Source organism: Emydura macquarii, unplaced genomic scaffold (genome assembly GCF_026122565.2).
Source record: "Emydura macquarii macquarii isolate MOO-44397 ecotype Brisbane River unplaced genomic scaffold, CSIRO-AGI_Emac_v2 contig_2924, whole genome shotgun sequence".
Lineage (NCBI taxonomy): Eukaryota > Metazoa > Chordata > Testudines > Chelidae > Emydura > Emydura macquarii.
The window spans coordinates 4160589-4175729 of record NW_027133061.1 but is presented as its reverse complement, the minus strand read 5'-3'; the positions used below and the strand labels follow the sequence as shown (position 1 = coordinate 4175729).

General features: G+C 47.8%; 1 protein-coding gene across 5 annotated transcripts in view; it reads left to right on the top strand.

The window, feature by feature from the left end:
- SNX27 (sorting nexin 27) overlaps positions 1–14453 on the top strand; it is a 51115-nt gene extending 36662 nt beyond the window's left edge. For 2 of the 5 annotated variants that reach the window (XM_067569729.1, XM_067569727.1), the window contains one exon: positions 6028–14453. In XM_067569729.1, coding sequence (XP_067425830.1) covers positions 6028–6075 — 48 coding nt within the window. In that variant the 3' untranslated portion in view covers positions 6076–14453. Of the gene's footprint in view, positions 1–119; positions 227–1322; positions 1384–6027 lie in introns of all 5 variants that reach the window. The other 3 variants (XR_010924129.1, XR_010924128.1, XM_067569728.1) reach the window with 3 other exon arrangements.
- The last annotated feature ends 688 nt before the right edge of the window (positions 14454–15141 follow it).

Sequence of the window (15141 nt, the reverse complement as noted above, 5' to 3'; positions counted from 1 at the left end):
CAATTTTTGGAGGACTTGGAATGAGACTTTACAAGTGAAGCTCTCTCCACTTCCCCAAATCAGAGGGAAAGGGGCAGTAACGGGCAGACACATTTTTTTACTTTGCAATTTCTTTAAAGGATCAAAGGTTCATCCCGGAAACTGCATGTGAACGTTTACCATGGTAGTGCTGGAGAGGCCTCTTGGTACCACTTGATTGGCAGGTCCTGATCTCTTTTCCATCTCGGTAATCAAGGGGTTAATTGAATAGTGGGGAGGGGAAACCATCTTGTGTAGCTGAATCTTTTAAGCAAAGCCACCCTGCTATTGTCCGCCCAGCAGTTACACTGAAGCATTTCTCACTGGTTCTACAGAGAGATTTAAACCTTTAGCCTCAAATTCTGCTCTCAGATGCACCTGGAAACTTCCATTGCCTGACTGGGGTTTTCTGTCTTAAGCCTGGTCTGTGCTTAAAACTTAGACTGGCATAGCTGTGTCAGTCAGGGGTGTGAAACCCCCCCCCCCATGCGACATAGTTATGCTGGGAAAACCTCCAGTGTAGAGAAAACTACACCAACAAAAAGGTGCTTCCGTCGACATAGCTAATGTCATTTGGGAAGGTGGTGTTCCTATGCCAGCAGAACTTCTTTGTCAGCGGATGCTATATCTCTGCTACAGGCTATGTTGGCATAGGCTCTGTAGTGTAGACGTAGCCTGGGTTTTTTTTTCTGTTGCCCGCACCTTAATGTGCTACACAGGTGCAGCCTACAGAGACAGCTGTGACCAAGAGACAGCAGTGGATTCTGGGAGCTTTCGTTTCATAGATTCCAAGGTCAGAAGAGACCACTGATCGGTTAGACTGACCTCCTGTATAACTTCCCCAAAATCATAGTTTCTGCAACTCTACATACTCCTGTGTGGGCAGTAGTATAAAACTCCTATATTAGAAGAGCAGCCCACAGAGACTGATCTGATTAAGATGCTGCATTGCATGCTGGGATCTGTAGTTCTTGCGGGTTGCATCTCTGTACATTTAAGGGTTGCCGTAATCCTCTGTTGCAGAAATTCATGAGGTGCACCTTGGCCTCTGCAAACCTGTTACGTTGTCTCTCTCCTTGCTGGCTCACCCCTTCTGAGTGTGTGCCTCTTTGTTCCGGCTCCTAATAAGTACTTGTAGTTCTCTATACCATTTGCACATACATTAAAAGGGAATTTAAAAAGAGAAACACTGCCTCTGTTTGGACCTTGTAAAGCACCAAGTACATGTATTACTGGTCCCCAGTGTGATTTGGCGGTCTGTAGCAGACACCAACTAATACCCCATCCTCTGCCTTGTCTGTTAGGACATTGATCCGTAAGCATTCAAGATGATTTTCTTCCAGGTTATCAGTGACTCAGAAACAGGTAATGCCATTTTTGACATAATGCCACTTCCTCTCCCCTTTTTCCCCACTCGCTCCTTCCTACGTAGGTTATAGCCATTGATTTTCACATTTCAGTGCTGGCAACTAGATGAAATTTATGCTCATAAATGAGCAATTCCAGTTCCCCTCGTTTGTTTCCCAGGCTCCTGGCACTGGTATATTGGCAATTCAAGAATTTCTCCTCTTTGTGTCCTTTGGTTTCTTGATTACTTTTATTCTCAACATTTGATTTTGTGCTAAATATTAGGGAACAGGATTACTGGGTTCTTGCATGGCTGACATAGCCCCACTCCCACGGGCAAGACCAAGCAGTGCTATAACACGGACCCACTTAATGGGAAATGTGCTGTGAACAGCCTCTGCTTGGCCAGTTACTTATCCCCCAAGCCGCGTGAATGTAATTTTTGAGATTTTATTTCTGTCCGCAGCACGCAGATCAAAGAACATGAAACAGTAGGGCTTAAAATTCAGAGCAGGCCCAGCCAGACATGTCTTCTTTACAAGCCCAACTACAAGTTCTATGGGAACCTGTTGGTAGAACATGGTAGTTCTGTTCCTGCTTCTTTGCTAAGAGCATTCATGGCTATCTGGTGGGGCAGCCGGTGGTTAGCACAGAGTCAGTGTGGAAAAGCATGAGTGGCTACAGAAGAAGAAGGCTGTGTTCAGGGTAATAACTGTTAGTGGGCACTTGAGCAGGGTGCATGTCAATGATCTGTGTTTGGATGGAAGCTAGGGAAATTACTTTCCCTTCTCTCTTAAATGGTCTGTTTCCTGGCTCTAAATATGCAATTACTTCCTAGCCAGGAGACTGGATTTTTCTCCCTTCTTCAATGTGTATATTTTTCTGTTTGCATGATTTGCTTCAGTATAATGGGGCTTGCTGTTTCCCTCTGCTTCAAGTCCTCAGTGTGGCTTCTTCCCGCTAGACTCTTCACAAATCCATGTCCCCGAACTCCACACCCTTAAAAAACTAAACAGGCAAAATAGCTACTGTTGTATATTTCTCTCTCTCTCTCTCTCTCACCCCACACCCCTGGCCCTCCCCCATCTTCCTCCTCCTGCTGTCCAGCTCCCCCCCCCCCCCCCCCCGTGGCCTCCCACTGCCCCATGTGCATCTCAGCCCCACATCAAAGTTATCCTCCGCCACCTCTGAATAGCATAGACGGCACACTCAGCGCTGAGACTGCCCGAACCCAGTCCAAGTGTACACAACACAAATTACACATGACGCAAATCCGGCACTTGTCCCACCCTAGGCCTTTGCTTTCCTGCCTGAGGCCCTGTCCTCACCCATTTTCCACCTTGCTTTAACCTCTGGCCGTGGTGCAGTCTCCAGCCTTTCAGCCGAGCCAAGGGCTCCTAGAGGGCGTCATATGACTCCTCATTTCCCCATCGCGGCCCTAAATGCACTCGAGCGTTCATTGGTCCACGTTTTAAAGGAGGCCGGATGAGTTCAGTTGAAGGCTGTCCAGTGAGCGCCAATTCCCATCTAGCTGCCTTGTGCTCCTCCTTCAGGGTTAGAGCCCGGCCAGCTTTCGTGCTGAAGTAAAGGTCACTGGCACTACCCCTGTAAGCACACGAGATTGCCCCTCCCCACCCTGCTGGGTTTGGATGCAGCGTCTGTTTCTGCATAGGCCCGCGCTGTGGACTTGCATCTATATGTGCCAGAAAAATCTTGCCAAGGGAAGTCTCTGCATGTTGCTGCAGCCTATCCCATATGTGTAAGGGTGGAGGGGACACAATTAGCAGCAGGGAATTTCCATGCTTGATCTGCTGGCCTGTAAAAATTGCTTCCTGTATTTCTCTTTGCCCACAATGCCCCTTCTGGCTCTGGAGCGTTCAGCTCTAGATAGCTCTCCTCGCTACGGTTCCAAATGTTCTTGTATTTGCATGTGATGCCTTCCACTTAATCGCTCATGGGTCCTAACCTAAGCCACCAAGTCACTTAAACCTCCACAGCCTCACAAAACTACCACTTCCACTTTTTATTTAGCATTGAAACAGTTCCAGTGACTGCTGCTGAACGTTACTGTAGTTAGCTTGAATGGTTCCCGCCGTATTCCTTGAGCTTAGAACGTCGGATGTCACGAATGCCATGGCAATGAGCATCGCAGCACAGAGGTAAATGTCCGGCTTGCCAGGGTGACTGCTACGCAGTTGGACTGGTCAGTTGCTGGCTGTAGAATATTGTCAATAATAAGGCTAGAAAGGAGGTTGCAATTCATGGTTGTTCAGGCCTTGGGGACGTCTACACTGCAATAAAGGTCTCAGAGCCTCGGTCAACTGGATCAAACTACGGGGCTAAAAACAGTAGTGTAGACGTTCCAGGTTTGGCTGGAGCCCAGGCTCGGAAATTTGGGAAGCAGGGAGGATCTCAGAGCCCTGGCTTTAGCCTGAGCAGGAATGTCTACACTGCTATTTTTAGTTCCCCAGCCTGGGCCCCACAAGCCTGAGTCAGCTGACCTGGGCTGTGAGACGCATCGCCATGGGTTTTTCTTTGCAGTGGAGACGTACTCTGAGTGTCATGTGGTGTTCAGGCTGTTAGGTGCCTCCTAATAATTGTGTAGAGATCAGTAGCTTAACTCCGCCACAGGGATGATCAGCACTTAAAGGCAGTGGTGATAAAGCACTAAATCAGAGACACTCTGGAGAGGTGGGAGCAGCCTGGACTGGGGGAGCCGTGTGTTTCCATTCTCTCTGCAGGCTCCCAAAGCAATTCGCAGTTATCCTTGGAGAGGGATCAGTTCACTACTGAACTGCAACCACCTCTGGGTGGGGGCTGCGAGTGGACAACTTGGGCACCCGTGCACAGTAATGATGGGTTTGGGAGGGAGGGAGTTAGACAAAGGACACCCAGGCAAATCCCTCCTCTTGTGAGATCTTTAATGACCATTCAGCACAGCCAGGAGCCTTGGATTTTGTCAGCCCTGTCCAAAAGAACCAAGTGCAGCAAAGCACCCGAAAGTCAGATTAATCTACTTCCGAGAGGTGCAAGGTGTGTGAAACCTGTCTGGATTCCCCTTTCTCTCTTGGGAGTTCACCTATTTCAGGCCAGATGCTGGGTCCCCTCAAGAACGCAGTTCCTATGCCCGCTTGCCGACCCCGTGCTGTGATGGTTCAATCTCTATCGAGATGGGAGTATAGATCCCCTCCCCTTCCACTTCCATCAGACCAACTCCTGACTGCAGCTTCAGCGAAGGCCCTCCGCCATCCCTGCCGTGGGGTGGGGAGGGGGCTTTAATTTACAGCTGCATGACCAGGGGCTATAGCTGTCTGCCACAGAGCTGTTCCCACTTCCAACCCTTGCTTCCAGTGATGGAATGGTTATTGGTGTCATCCCTCAACCCTGCTTGTGCTGCTGCTGCAGGGCGTGCAGTGGGAGCAGTGAATTGCAGCCTGCATGTCCTGAGGTGCTGGGGATTGGAGCTGAGAGTACCTGAATTATTCTGCACCTGGCGCTGGCAAGAAATCAATGCATGTGTCTGGAGATCTGCTGACTCTCTCAACCAGAGCACTGCTGTGTTCTTCCACAGACAAACCTAGGATGATGATGGGTTTGGGATCACGGGGGGGGCTGCATGTTGCGGTGGGTTAGAGCACCCGTCATTTCCCTTGACAGTTCTGTTGGGGGTCACGAGCGAGCGGTTGATTGCAGAGTCTCCATTTGGTTTAGCTTCACTCCCAGACTGTTCTCAGGAGAGGCCTAGTATTGGATTACAAGGCTGGGGAAGGGAGGTTGCAAGTGGGGCTTCAGGCGTTGGCATGGCCCAGGGGGCGGCAGGTACTGGTGTGCCGGTACTGGTGTATTAACGGTTAGTATTAAGGACCATTAGCAGAGTGTAATGTGACTAGCCCCAGGAGGTTTCTAGCCATAGATTGCAAGGCCAGAAGGGACCACTGTGATCATCTAGTCTGACCTCCTGCGTAACACAGGCCGGAGAACTGCCCCATAGACATTCCTAGAGCAGAGCTGTTAGAAAATCATCCAATCTTGATTTGAAAATTGTCAGTGACGGAGAATCCACCATGACCTTCGGGAAATTGTTCCAATGGTTAATTACTCGCTGTTAAAAATGTACACCTTATTGCCAGTCTGAATTTGTCTCACTTCACCTTCCAGCCATTGGATCGGGTTATCGCTGTCTCTGCTAGTTTGAAGAGCCCACTATAAAATATTTGTTCCTCATGGAGGTACTTACAGACTGTGATCAAGTCACCCCTCAGCATTCTTTGTATTAAACTAAATAGATCGTGCTGCTTGAGTCTGTCGCTGTACGGTGGGTTTTCTAATCCTGGTAGCCCTTCGATCATGGGAGAGAGTTTAGTCTAGTGGTGAGACTGGACCACCTAGACCCAGAAAAGGGGAGCGGTATCGTGCTTAGATTGGGGGACTGGGAGTTGGGGCTAAAACCCAGGGATCTAGTCTTGGCTTTGCTATGGACTTTTCAAGTGACATCGGGGCAAGTCTCAGCCCCTCCATGCCTCAGTTTCCCCTTCTGCAAAAGGGGCTGCCATCTGTCTAACTTGCTCTGAGAGGGTTGATGATTAGCAAGGCTGCAAGATCAAACCCAAAGGCTAACTGTAAGTAACATCTTGTTTTTAATTTCCCTTTCTTCTCTTTCAGAACATCTTTCAGATGGCCAGGTCACAGCAGAGGGACGCCGCCACTTAGCCCCTCCTGTCGTGAAAGAACATAACCCCCCCCCAAAATTAACACTTAAAAAAAAGAAAAAAAAAATCTGTTATTGTATTAAAAGCCCTTAAACTAAATATTATTAATAACAATACCATTTGTGAATTTCATGGTTATGGAATTAAGCAACTAGAAAAAAACCAGCAGGCTTATCAGAGTAACAAGAGGGGAAAACTTTTCAACAACAGACAAAATCCACCCAAGGGTATTCTGTTTTTCTTTTTTCGTTTCACTTGGGTCCTGCATTGGAAGATGGACTGTGCTTATATTATATTTTTTACAACTGGAAATATAAATGCCATCCATTTGCACTGTTCAGACATATATATGTATGTATGTAAAAAAAAGAAGAAAAAAAAAAAAGAAAAAAGAAAGTTATATATACAAAATACCACACACGTATATACATATATATATTTCTTTTAAAATTTCATATCAGCAGCAGTACCTTTTCTAAGCTTGCGTTTTTACATGCATCTCTTTCCTCCGAATCCATCGTGTTTTTTTAAAAACTAATTTTAATGGGGAAAAAAAAGAAAACAAGTTACATTCCAGGGAAATACCTCTCCTCTCAAAGGACCTTTACACGTTTACAGGTTTTTAATTTTGGGTTTTTTTCCCCCATTTTTTGCATTGAACCTTTTTGAGAAGTGTGTAAAGCAGCTGGCTTCAGAACTAGCGGGACAAGGCGAGGGGGCGTTTTGTTTGCTGATGGTCCGATCCTGCACCCTAACCTTGGGTAGCGCATAGCACTGTTAAAATCAGTGGTGCTGCTCACAGAAGTAGATGTTCTCAAAGGCTCTGATCCTGGATTGATGGGACTCAGAAGGCCATGGACTCAGAGTTGAGCCTACAGGCATGGAGTGGTAGGATCCCGTTTGAGCTGGAGTCTTTCTATTGACCTCAATGGACTTTGGATCTAAGGAGTGAAATTATCTCTGTGCCAAAGAGCCAGATTAAGGCATATTCTCAGTGTAAGGCCCACTGCAGCCAGAGTTTGGAGCCGAAAAGCAGAATCTGTCACAGCCAAAGAGCGGGTGTCTTTCTGACGGGCTTTGTCTGCTCCCTGGAGCTTTCCGGGACAGAAGCAGCATTGCTTGTGTGCAGTGCTGATGTCTGTATTTCACTAGCAGTCGGTTGGCCCGGGCAGGGTAGGGGAGACAGTCTGGCAGTGCAGGGTGGCTCCGCTGAGCGGGGACGAGTTTTAAACAGCCCTGTCTCTGTGACCATTTGAACTGTTCTAGGCAGCCAAGGAACAGCCTGGGTAATCGCTCCCCTTTCCTGCACGTGCCCTCGGCCTGCCCTTGAGTACACCTCAGCGTGGTGCCACTTCCCCGCTTCCCAGAGCGCTTTTCTGTAGGGGACGGGGTTCTGGCCCAGTAAAGACCAGAGTGTTATGAAATCCTCTTGCTTCTCCCCCACCCCTCCACCAATGCATGGTTCTAGGACAGGGCGCAGGGGGCCGACTGCAGCAGAGTGAAGGACCCGAGGCGGCAGCTGGAGCCTAGAGAAGGACACTTGAGTTAGTTTGCTAGTGAGCGGCCAAGTCCTCCTTGTACTGTTCAGGCTGATTTATCACCTCGACTGGTGTGTTGGCAACTTGTTCCTGTGTTGATCTAGGCTGGGATCCCTGTGAATCATAAAGGTAACTCTTCACTCGTGTCCAAGGAGACAATGCCCATTCCAGCTAATGGCAAAGGTACCTTTGCCAGCGACTTTCTCTGCTGAGCGTGATGCCCGGCGGGCATGGTAGCAAGGTAGAGCTCTGCCCTGCTGTGGGAGTCGGGCATTGGAGGCCCCTCTCCTTGTCTTGCCTTCTGGGCTGACAGGGCCCCCAGCCCCACCTCTGAGTCAGGAACATCAAAGGGAGCCTGGTGACCTTTAAGGCAAGGGAGTGGAATGAATTAACAATCAGTTGTGAACAGGCAGAGAAGAACGGAGGGAAATGGGAGCAATGGAACTGGCTTACCATCTTCAGAAAGAAGTCTAGGAGAATTGGCAGCTTTTCTCTGAACTGTGTTGTCCGTTCCCTGTGAATCTGAGAAGCTGCAAAATAAGACCCAAAGCTGAGGCATGGACAGAGCTTTCTGTTTGCTCTAACTCGGTGGCTTGGTAAACCCTAACCGTGACGAATCCAACTCCAATCAGCCTTTTAAAAAAGCGGGACAGCCCTTAAGGCTTGTGGTACCTAGCTCGTCTCGTGGGATCTGACACTGCCTGTCATGGCGTGAACCCAGCATGGCCTGCAAGTACCGTGCAAGAGGCTGCTTTAAAGTGCGGGCCAGGAAATGCTCTCTAAAGATAGACTGCATCCTCTGATGAATAACTTGGAAGCGGGAGCCGTGGCCGTTTAGGAGAAGGCTCGGCCTTGCACTTAGAATCCGGTGTTCTGTTGGCCTCTACGTTTTTGCCGACAAACATCGTATTTCTGTGTGTGAATTAGGTAGCTGAGGTATGCCAGCCTGAGTGCAAAGAATTAAAGGCTGAGATAGAAACTTTGGCTCTGAGCTTTAGATCGTGGATCAGTTGTGTTCCTTCTACAAAAAAAAAAAAAAAACAAATGAATTGAGCAGAGGAAGCGGGAGGCTTTATAAGGGGCTTTAATACCTTAGCCCAGTGGAGGACTTGGGATGCAAAAACCTGCCTCCTTTAATTTGGTGTTGCTAGACGCACCCTAAGTATCTCAGCTGACCGGTTACGCAAAGCAGCTTTTGTGCTCTGTAGACAGCATGAGGAAAAGCACCTTCCTAGTTTTCTCGGTCAGACCTGGATTTGAAATGCACGTGGCTCGCTCGAACCTTATTAAAATAAGAGACTTTTGGGGCATGGGGTCAGTGCTTTTAAAAGCAGCTGAAGTCTAGATTCAGTGCTGCTTTGAAAGCGTTACCATTTATATACACTTCACGGTTTTGCTTGCAATTATCCCTCTTTCCTCCCGTCTCCTTTCCTGGTCTGTGCCCTCTAGATGCTGCAAGGCTTAATTTCTTCACCCTTGAATCATTTCGTTTAACCCTTGATATAATACAAGCACTTCTTCACACAGTGCACAGTCAACGTGTAGAGCTGACTGCCAGGGGCTGCTTTGCACACCGAAAGCATAACTGGGTTCAAAAAAGAATTGGATACATTCATGGAGGATAGGTCCGTCGACAGCTGTTAGCCCAGACAGTCAGGGATGCAACCCCATGTTTTGGGTGTCCCTAAACCTCCAGTGGCCAGAAACTGCGACTGGGTGAAAGGGGCTGGATCACTCGAAATTGCCCTGTCCTGTTCATTCCCTCTGAAGCATTTGCCACCAGCCACTGTCGCAGACAGGACACTGGGCTAGTTGTATCCTTGGTCTGACCCAATCTGGCTCGTCTTATTTTCCAACCCTGTGTACAGAGACATTGCATGTAATGTAGGACCTAATTAGTGATGGAAGCACAAAATATTGGCTGGAACATGCAGCGAATTATTTTTACACAAACTTAGAGCTAAGCTGGTCAGAGGCTGGAGGGGTTTGGGGAGCAATTTTAGTTTTTTTCCTACAATCCCAAGCTGCTAGTGGCTCTTTGGGCCACAAATTTATTCTTTGTTCGTTTAAAAGAAGCTTTTTGTGTATTGTAGCAGCTGCTACTCCATGCAGAGAGCAGCTTATCAATGTACAAACCACTGGCCGTGGGCAGACGACACGAGGTTTTTGTGTGTGTTTGAAACCCGTTGAGATGTGGCTGGGGGCACGGGACAGGTGATGGTGGGTTAAAAATGTTTGTATCTTTCCAAAGTCGCTCTCCCCTAAAGCATCTTTGCGCAGTGCAGTATTTTCCTGTAGATGTGCGGTTTAGGCTGGGAGGGGTGTGGAGTTCAGGGTCTCTCTACCCAACTTCCTGCCCCTCATTGGAGGCAGGAGCAGAATTGGAAGGTGATAAGAAAAACTACCCACAAAAGGACCATCCCCACCTTTTGTCAGATTCCTTGGACCAGCCAGGGCAAGTGCTTCGATAAGCTAGCTTGCTTGTTTCCCTGGGTTAATCTTTCCTCTGCTTTCACTTGTCTCCCTCACACCCGAGGGAGCCCTTGGCATTTGGGACTGTGTTAATATCCCCTTTTGCTGCCCATTCAGAACACGGCACAAGCCGTTGTTGCTGGAACCTGCTGTTACCTTTCCAGGTGGCTCTACCAACCTCTGCTGGCATTTTTGTCCCTCTGTGCAGACAGCGAGGTCGTCACAGCGCTGGCGATCGCATGCCACACTGCCAGTGCAGTAATGGGCAGCTGGGCTGACTCACTGGAGTGTGTATCTGTCAGTACAGGAGCCCTTCAGAGGACTTAGAGCTTGGAGATTCCCCTCCTGATGTCGTTTGAGGTAGGCAACTTGTTCTAGTGGTTACAGCAGGGGACTGGGAATCGGAACCTGTGTTCTATTTCTGACCCTGCCACTGACTTTCTGAGTGACCTTGGGCAAGTCACTTCTCTCTGTGCCTCAGTTTCCTTATCAGTAGACTGAGGCATTCGTACCCGACTGTCTAAAGCACTTTGAGGATCCGTCCGGGAGGCATTGTACAAGTGGGCAGTATTAGCCTCTCCAAATAAATTACCCAAAGGACTGAATAAGCTATTGACAGTGTCTCTCACATGCATGGAGAGAGACGATTCTCTGAACCCCAGTATCAGCAGCAATATATTTCCTTCTGTTTTAATCAGAACAGAGATGTGAAGAGCTCAGCAGCAATGTTCAGATTCCCCCCGGTCTCTGTTCGTTAGGCTCGGCTACTCAACAGGACTCAAGTCAGAGGAATTCGATGGGCTTGTGTCACAGGAATAAGCTCTGAGTCTCTCGTGTTCCAGCCGAGGTCTGTGTTAGAGGGGGAGGCTTGGATCCAGAGAGCTCTGCATGCGCGACTGGCTAATGTAACTTTGCTTTGCTGACAACTCTCCGCACACAGCCAAGCACCTGGCGAAGGCTGAGGAGAGAGCCCTGGAAAGCTGTTCGAGGGCTGCTAAGCTAGGCAGTTCCTAGGGACCAGCAGGACCGTTGGTGCCCAGCGGAGTGGGCGGTGGCGGTTAGACTTGCTTTGCAGTGTTATGTGAGGAAAGCACATTCTGTTCAACTCGTATTCTCCCAGTATTCGCTCCCATGACATCCAGTGCAGTTGTGCGTGTGTCTGTTGGGGAGCTTGTCCTGCTGTAAGGAAATAAGGGAGCCCCAGAGAACTGGGAGCCACGTTGGGGCCTGGAGGACCAATTATTGGGGTCATCAGGTGTAATGTGCTAGCTGTATTGTTGGGCAGGAGCTGGTTTCCATGCGCAAGAGGAGGCAGTTTTCATCACACTTGTTTCCCCAAAACAGGAGCCCTCACCCCACATGCTTAACTCTTCCTCCCCTGCCTGTAATGTATTGCAGCTGCATGATTCAGGCTCCAGATCTCCCCTCCCCCAGTGTTGGGGTGCATCTTGAGAAGGTTTAACTAGCTTCTGCTTATTCCCTAAAATCCTGGCGCGGGGAGATCCCCGATATTCCTTATGATCCTTTTAGCTCAGTAATCACTCATTGTTTTGCCAGGTTTCTCTCAATCCACTGGATTTAGGGAAGGATTTATGCCAGTACTCTAATTTTCCATAGCTAAAAAACCTGGAAATCCCTTTCCAGCCGTGTGTTCTGCAGCAGGACCCACGTAAAAAACAGAATTGGAGTGAGTCAGAAACATGGAATTTCACTGCTGATGGAAGTAGCTCGGTTTAAGGGCTAATAACTTCCTCCAGTTGACTGTTGTTTCTTTACAGCCACAATGAGCTGTTCTGTGCTGTGATGTTTAAACCATTGTTAGCTACGTTGCTCATTTCTAGCTGAGAGAGAGCCAGAAAGCAAATATCTTTGCTCACTGCCAAGTGTGGGACTTTGAGGCCTGAGGGGGGAAGAACTGAAATTTCCATTCCCATAGGACTGGTCCTGAAATGCTGATTTGTGTGTGTGTGTGTGTGTGTGTGTGTGTGTGTGTTTAAATTTGGAAAGAAACGGGTATCCCTGTCAATTTATCTTCCTTTTATTTTTTTTAAATCCTTTGCTGATTTAATTTGTCCTATTTCTGGTGACATCAGAAATAAACAAGGAGGCTGCCTATATCTTAACACAGATCACTTTTTAAAAAGAGCTGCAGAATGTAAAAATGTCCTTCAATTTCCAGGCTCTTTAATTTTCAGACTTTTTTCATAAATTGATAGGCTATTGTTGCTGCTCTGATGTCAGATCTATAAGCTTGAGCAGAAGTTAAATAGGTCAGGTTGAACTTGGTATAACAACTGCTTTCCTCAGATGCTCTCTGAATTAAATAGGTAGAAGATGCAGCTGATGAGGAAGCCTTAATTAGAGGAGAAATAAAGTTTTCAGGCTCCCTTGCTCCCCTGATCCTGATGGTTTGTAGTAATGTCCAGAGCAAGGTAACTGCTTCTTTGCTGTCTTGCAGATTTTTCTTTTTTGCTCTGTCTTTTCCAGGTTTATAGAGACAAGCGGGGGGCGGTGAGGTAATATCTTTTATTGGATCAGCTTCTGTTGGTGAGAGACACAAGCTTTCAAGCGTGCATAGAGTTCTTCTTCAGGGCTGGGAAGCTAACTTAAATCAGGTTAAGAGCCATAAATCTGCGTTGGAGTGGCTTAGATGGCCACGCGCTTTTGGGGGAAAATGACATTTTTATTTGTGCAAAAGCTTTTCACCGCCTGCAAACCAAAGTTGACGAGTGACGCATTTGTAAAAACGCAGTGTCTTACAGATTCCTCCCCCCCACTCCACACACAGCCACCTACCTGGTTTGGAGGTGAAGTGCATTTTATTAAAGCCGGTGAAGCGTAGCTCATGGAGACAGCTGTTCTATTTTTCTAAATACATTTGTACAAAGGTTCCATAGCCCTCCCACTTTACCAAGGAATCCTGTATTCTGCCTGCACAACTCTGCAACCGAGTGTGTGGAGCTTGGCCACTGGTGCTGGAAAGGACTCCAAACAAGAGGTTGTTACGGGTTTACAGAGCACTGCCCCGTTGCATCGGAGTCTGCTGCCCTCTGGCCCAGGGCTGTGCAGTGTGGCTGTGAACAGAATTTGTCCCTGTTTGAAATAACCGGTGGGGCTAGGACTGATTGTGTGGGGGAGTGGCAGGTGGAATATTTCTCACCCGAGCAGGGTATCCGAGATGTAGTTGTCCTTCAGCATGAAGCTCTTCTCCTTCCAGTTAACACGGCAGATTGCACTAAACCAGTTCAGCAAGCCGGTAGTTTGGATACGCTGAAGTAGCTTCCCATTAACAGAAAGGCCCCTTACTTGTCCCTGCACACCCTTCTCCCTGCTGGTCTGCAGCTCCAGGCCCTCTCTCTCGTTCATCCCTTGCACGCACACCCCTACAGGTAGAGAGGTGGAAATCCCACCTTTAAAAGGTAAAACAGCAGTGGCTCTGCAGCTCTGGAACTGTACTGCTCTCAGCCTGTGGAGAGTCCCCAGACCCCAGTCTGCATGCGGGACAGACACTATCCTAGCACCTTTCTCAAGGGAATTGTATTTAAATGCAGGTGTGTAGAAGATGCTAACACAGCTTCAGAATTCAGCTTAGAAAGCGTCAAGCTGCCATGTCTGCTTTATCCCTTGACCCTCTCCAGCCATTGTCCTTACCCTCCCGACTTAGGTTCCAGCTGCTCCAATTTGGTACAGTTCCCAGATCTGTTACCCTGAAGCTCTCAGCCAGTCGCAACAAAGCAACCGTCCTATAGCAAAGGCCACAGACCGTTGTGTTTGTATAAGTAGGCTGTTGCATTGAGTTTCCGGCGGGAGAGGGGAAGGAAATGTGCATCTCTGTGTCCCCGTTCATCCCTTCCTCTGCATTTTATACCTTACCCCGTCCATCCCTCTTCCACCCCAACCCTGGGTTGAAGCATGTTATGCAAAGGCTCATCCGTGGAAGGAAAGCAACAGCTATAACAGCAATAATACATCAATCAGAGCTTTTGATGTAAGGGGGTGGGGGAGTTCCCCAGCTGGGGGAGAGATTGAACTGATGCCTGCTACTAAATTTACAGAAACTTTGTATCAAGCCCCCTCTTTTTTTTTTTTTTTTGAGCCAGTAAAACGACCCAGTTTTCAATCCCATGCACATTCTTTTTAATTTATTTGAGAGAACTCTTAATTGTATTTTCACGGCAGTATCTTGTATTTTTTATTTTTGTGATTCAGAAATGTGAAGAAGAAAACAAAACAAAAAACCCGATTGCTAACAGTGTTTCATTCCTTGTTCTATAGAGCTAACCACTCTAAAATTGTTTGGTAAAGTCACTTAGTGTAATTAATTGTAACATATTCTTTTAAATAAATTGATTTATTGATTAAACTACTAGTTAAACCTCTCCGGCCCCCTTTGTCTCGTGGGGGAGGGGTTTGGGGCTGTTCTTTGACCTCTGGGTGAAGAAGCTAGTTAGAGGGCTGACTTGATTGTTTTAAGACAGAAAGTCCTGCCTGCATCACTGACGCTTGGAAATAAAAGTAATTAACTCAGTCTAATATTCCTGTTTATGTCAGGTTCAGGGCCCCCATTCTGCTGGGTGCTGCCTTGAGGACAGAGAGAAGAAGAATTGTTATCCCTGTGTTGCAGATGCGGAGCTGGGGCACGGAGAGACTCATTTGGCCAAGGCTGTAGCAGAGCGAGGATCTCCCAAGTCCCCGTGCAGGGACCGTCCCATCCTGTCTTCTGCCTTTTAATTGAGCGTGGTCAGTTTCCTTTCCTGGTTCCTCATGCACTGGCGCAACAGAGCCCAGTGGTTAGGACACTAGACTGGGACTCAGGACACCTGGGTTCTCTTGCAGTCTCTGCCACTGACCTGCTGTGTGACCTTGGGCAAGTCCCTTCACTTTTCCACGCCTCAATTTCCTCAGCGATACCTGTTGTTATAAAGCACTTTGAGACTTTACATATGCTAATTAGCGCAATACTGTTATGTGGTGGAGACTCCAGCGGGGAAATATTTCAATATAGAAAACCTCTTTGATTTGTAATTCATGGCATTTGATAACCCTCCTTTCAAACA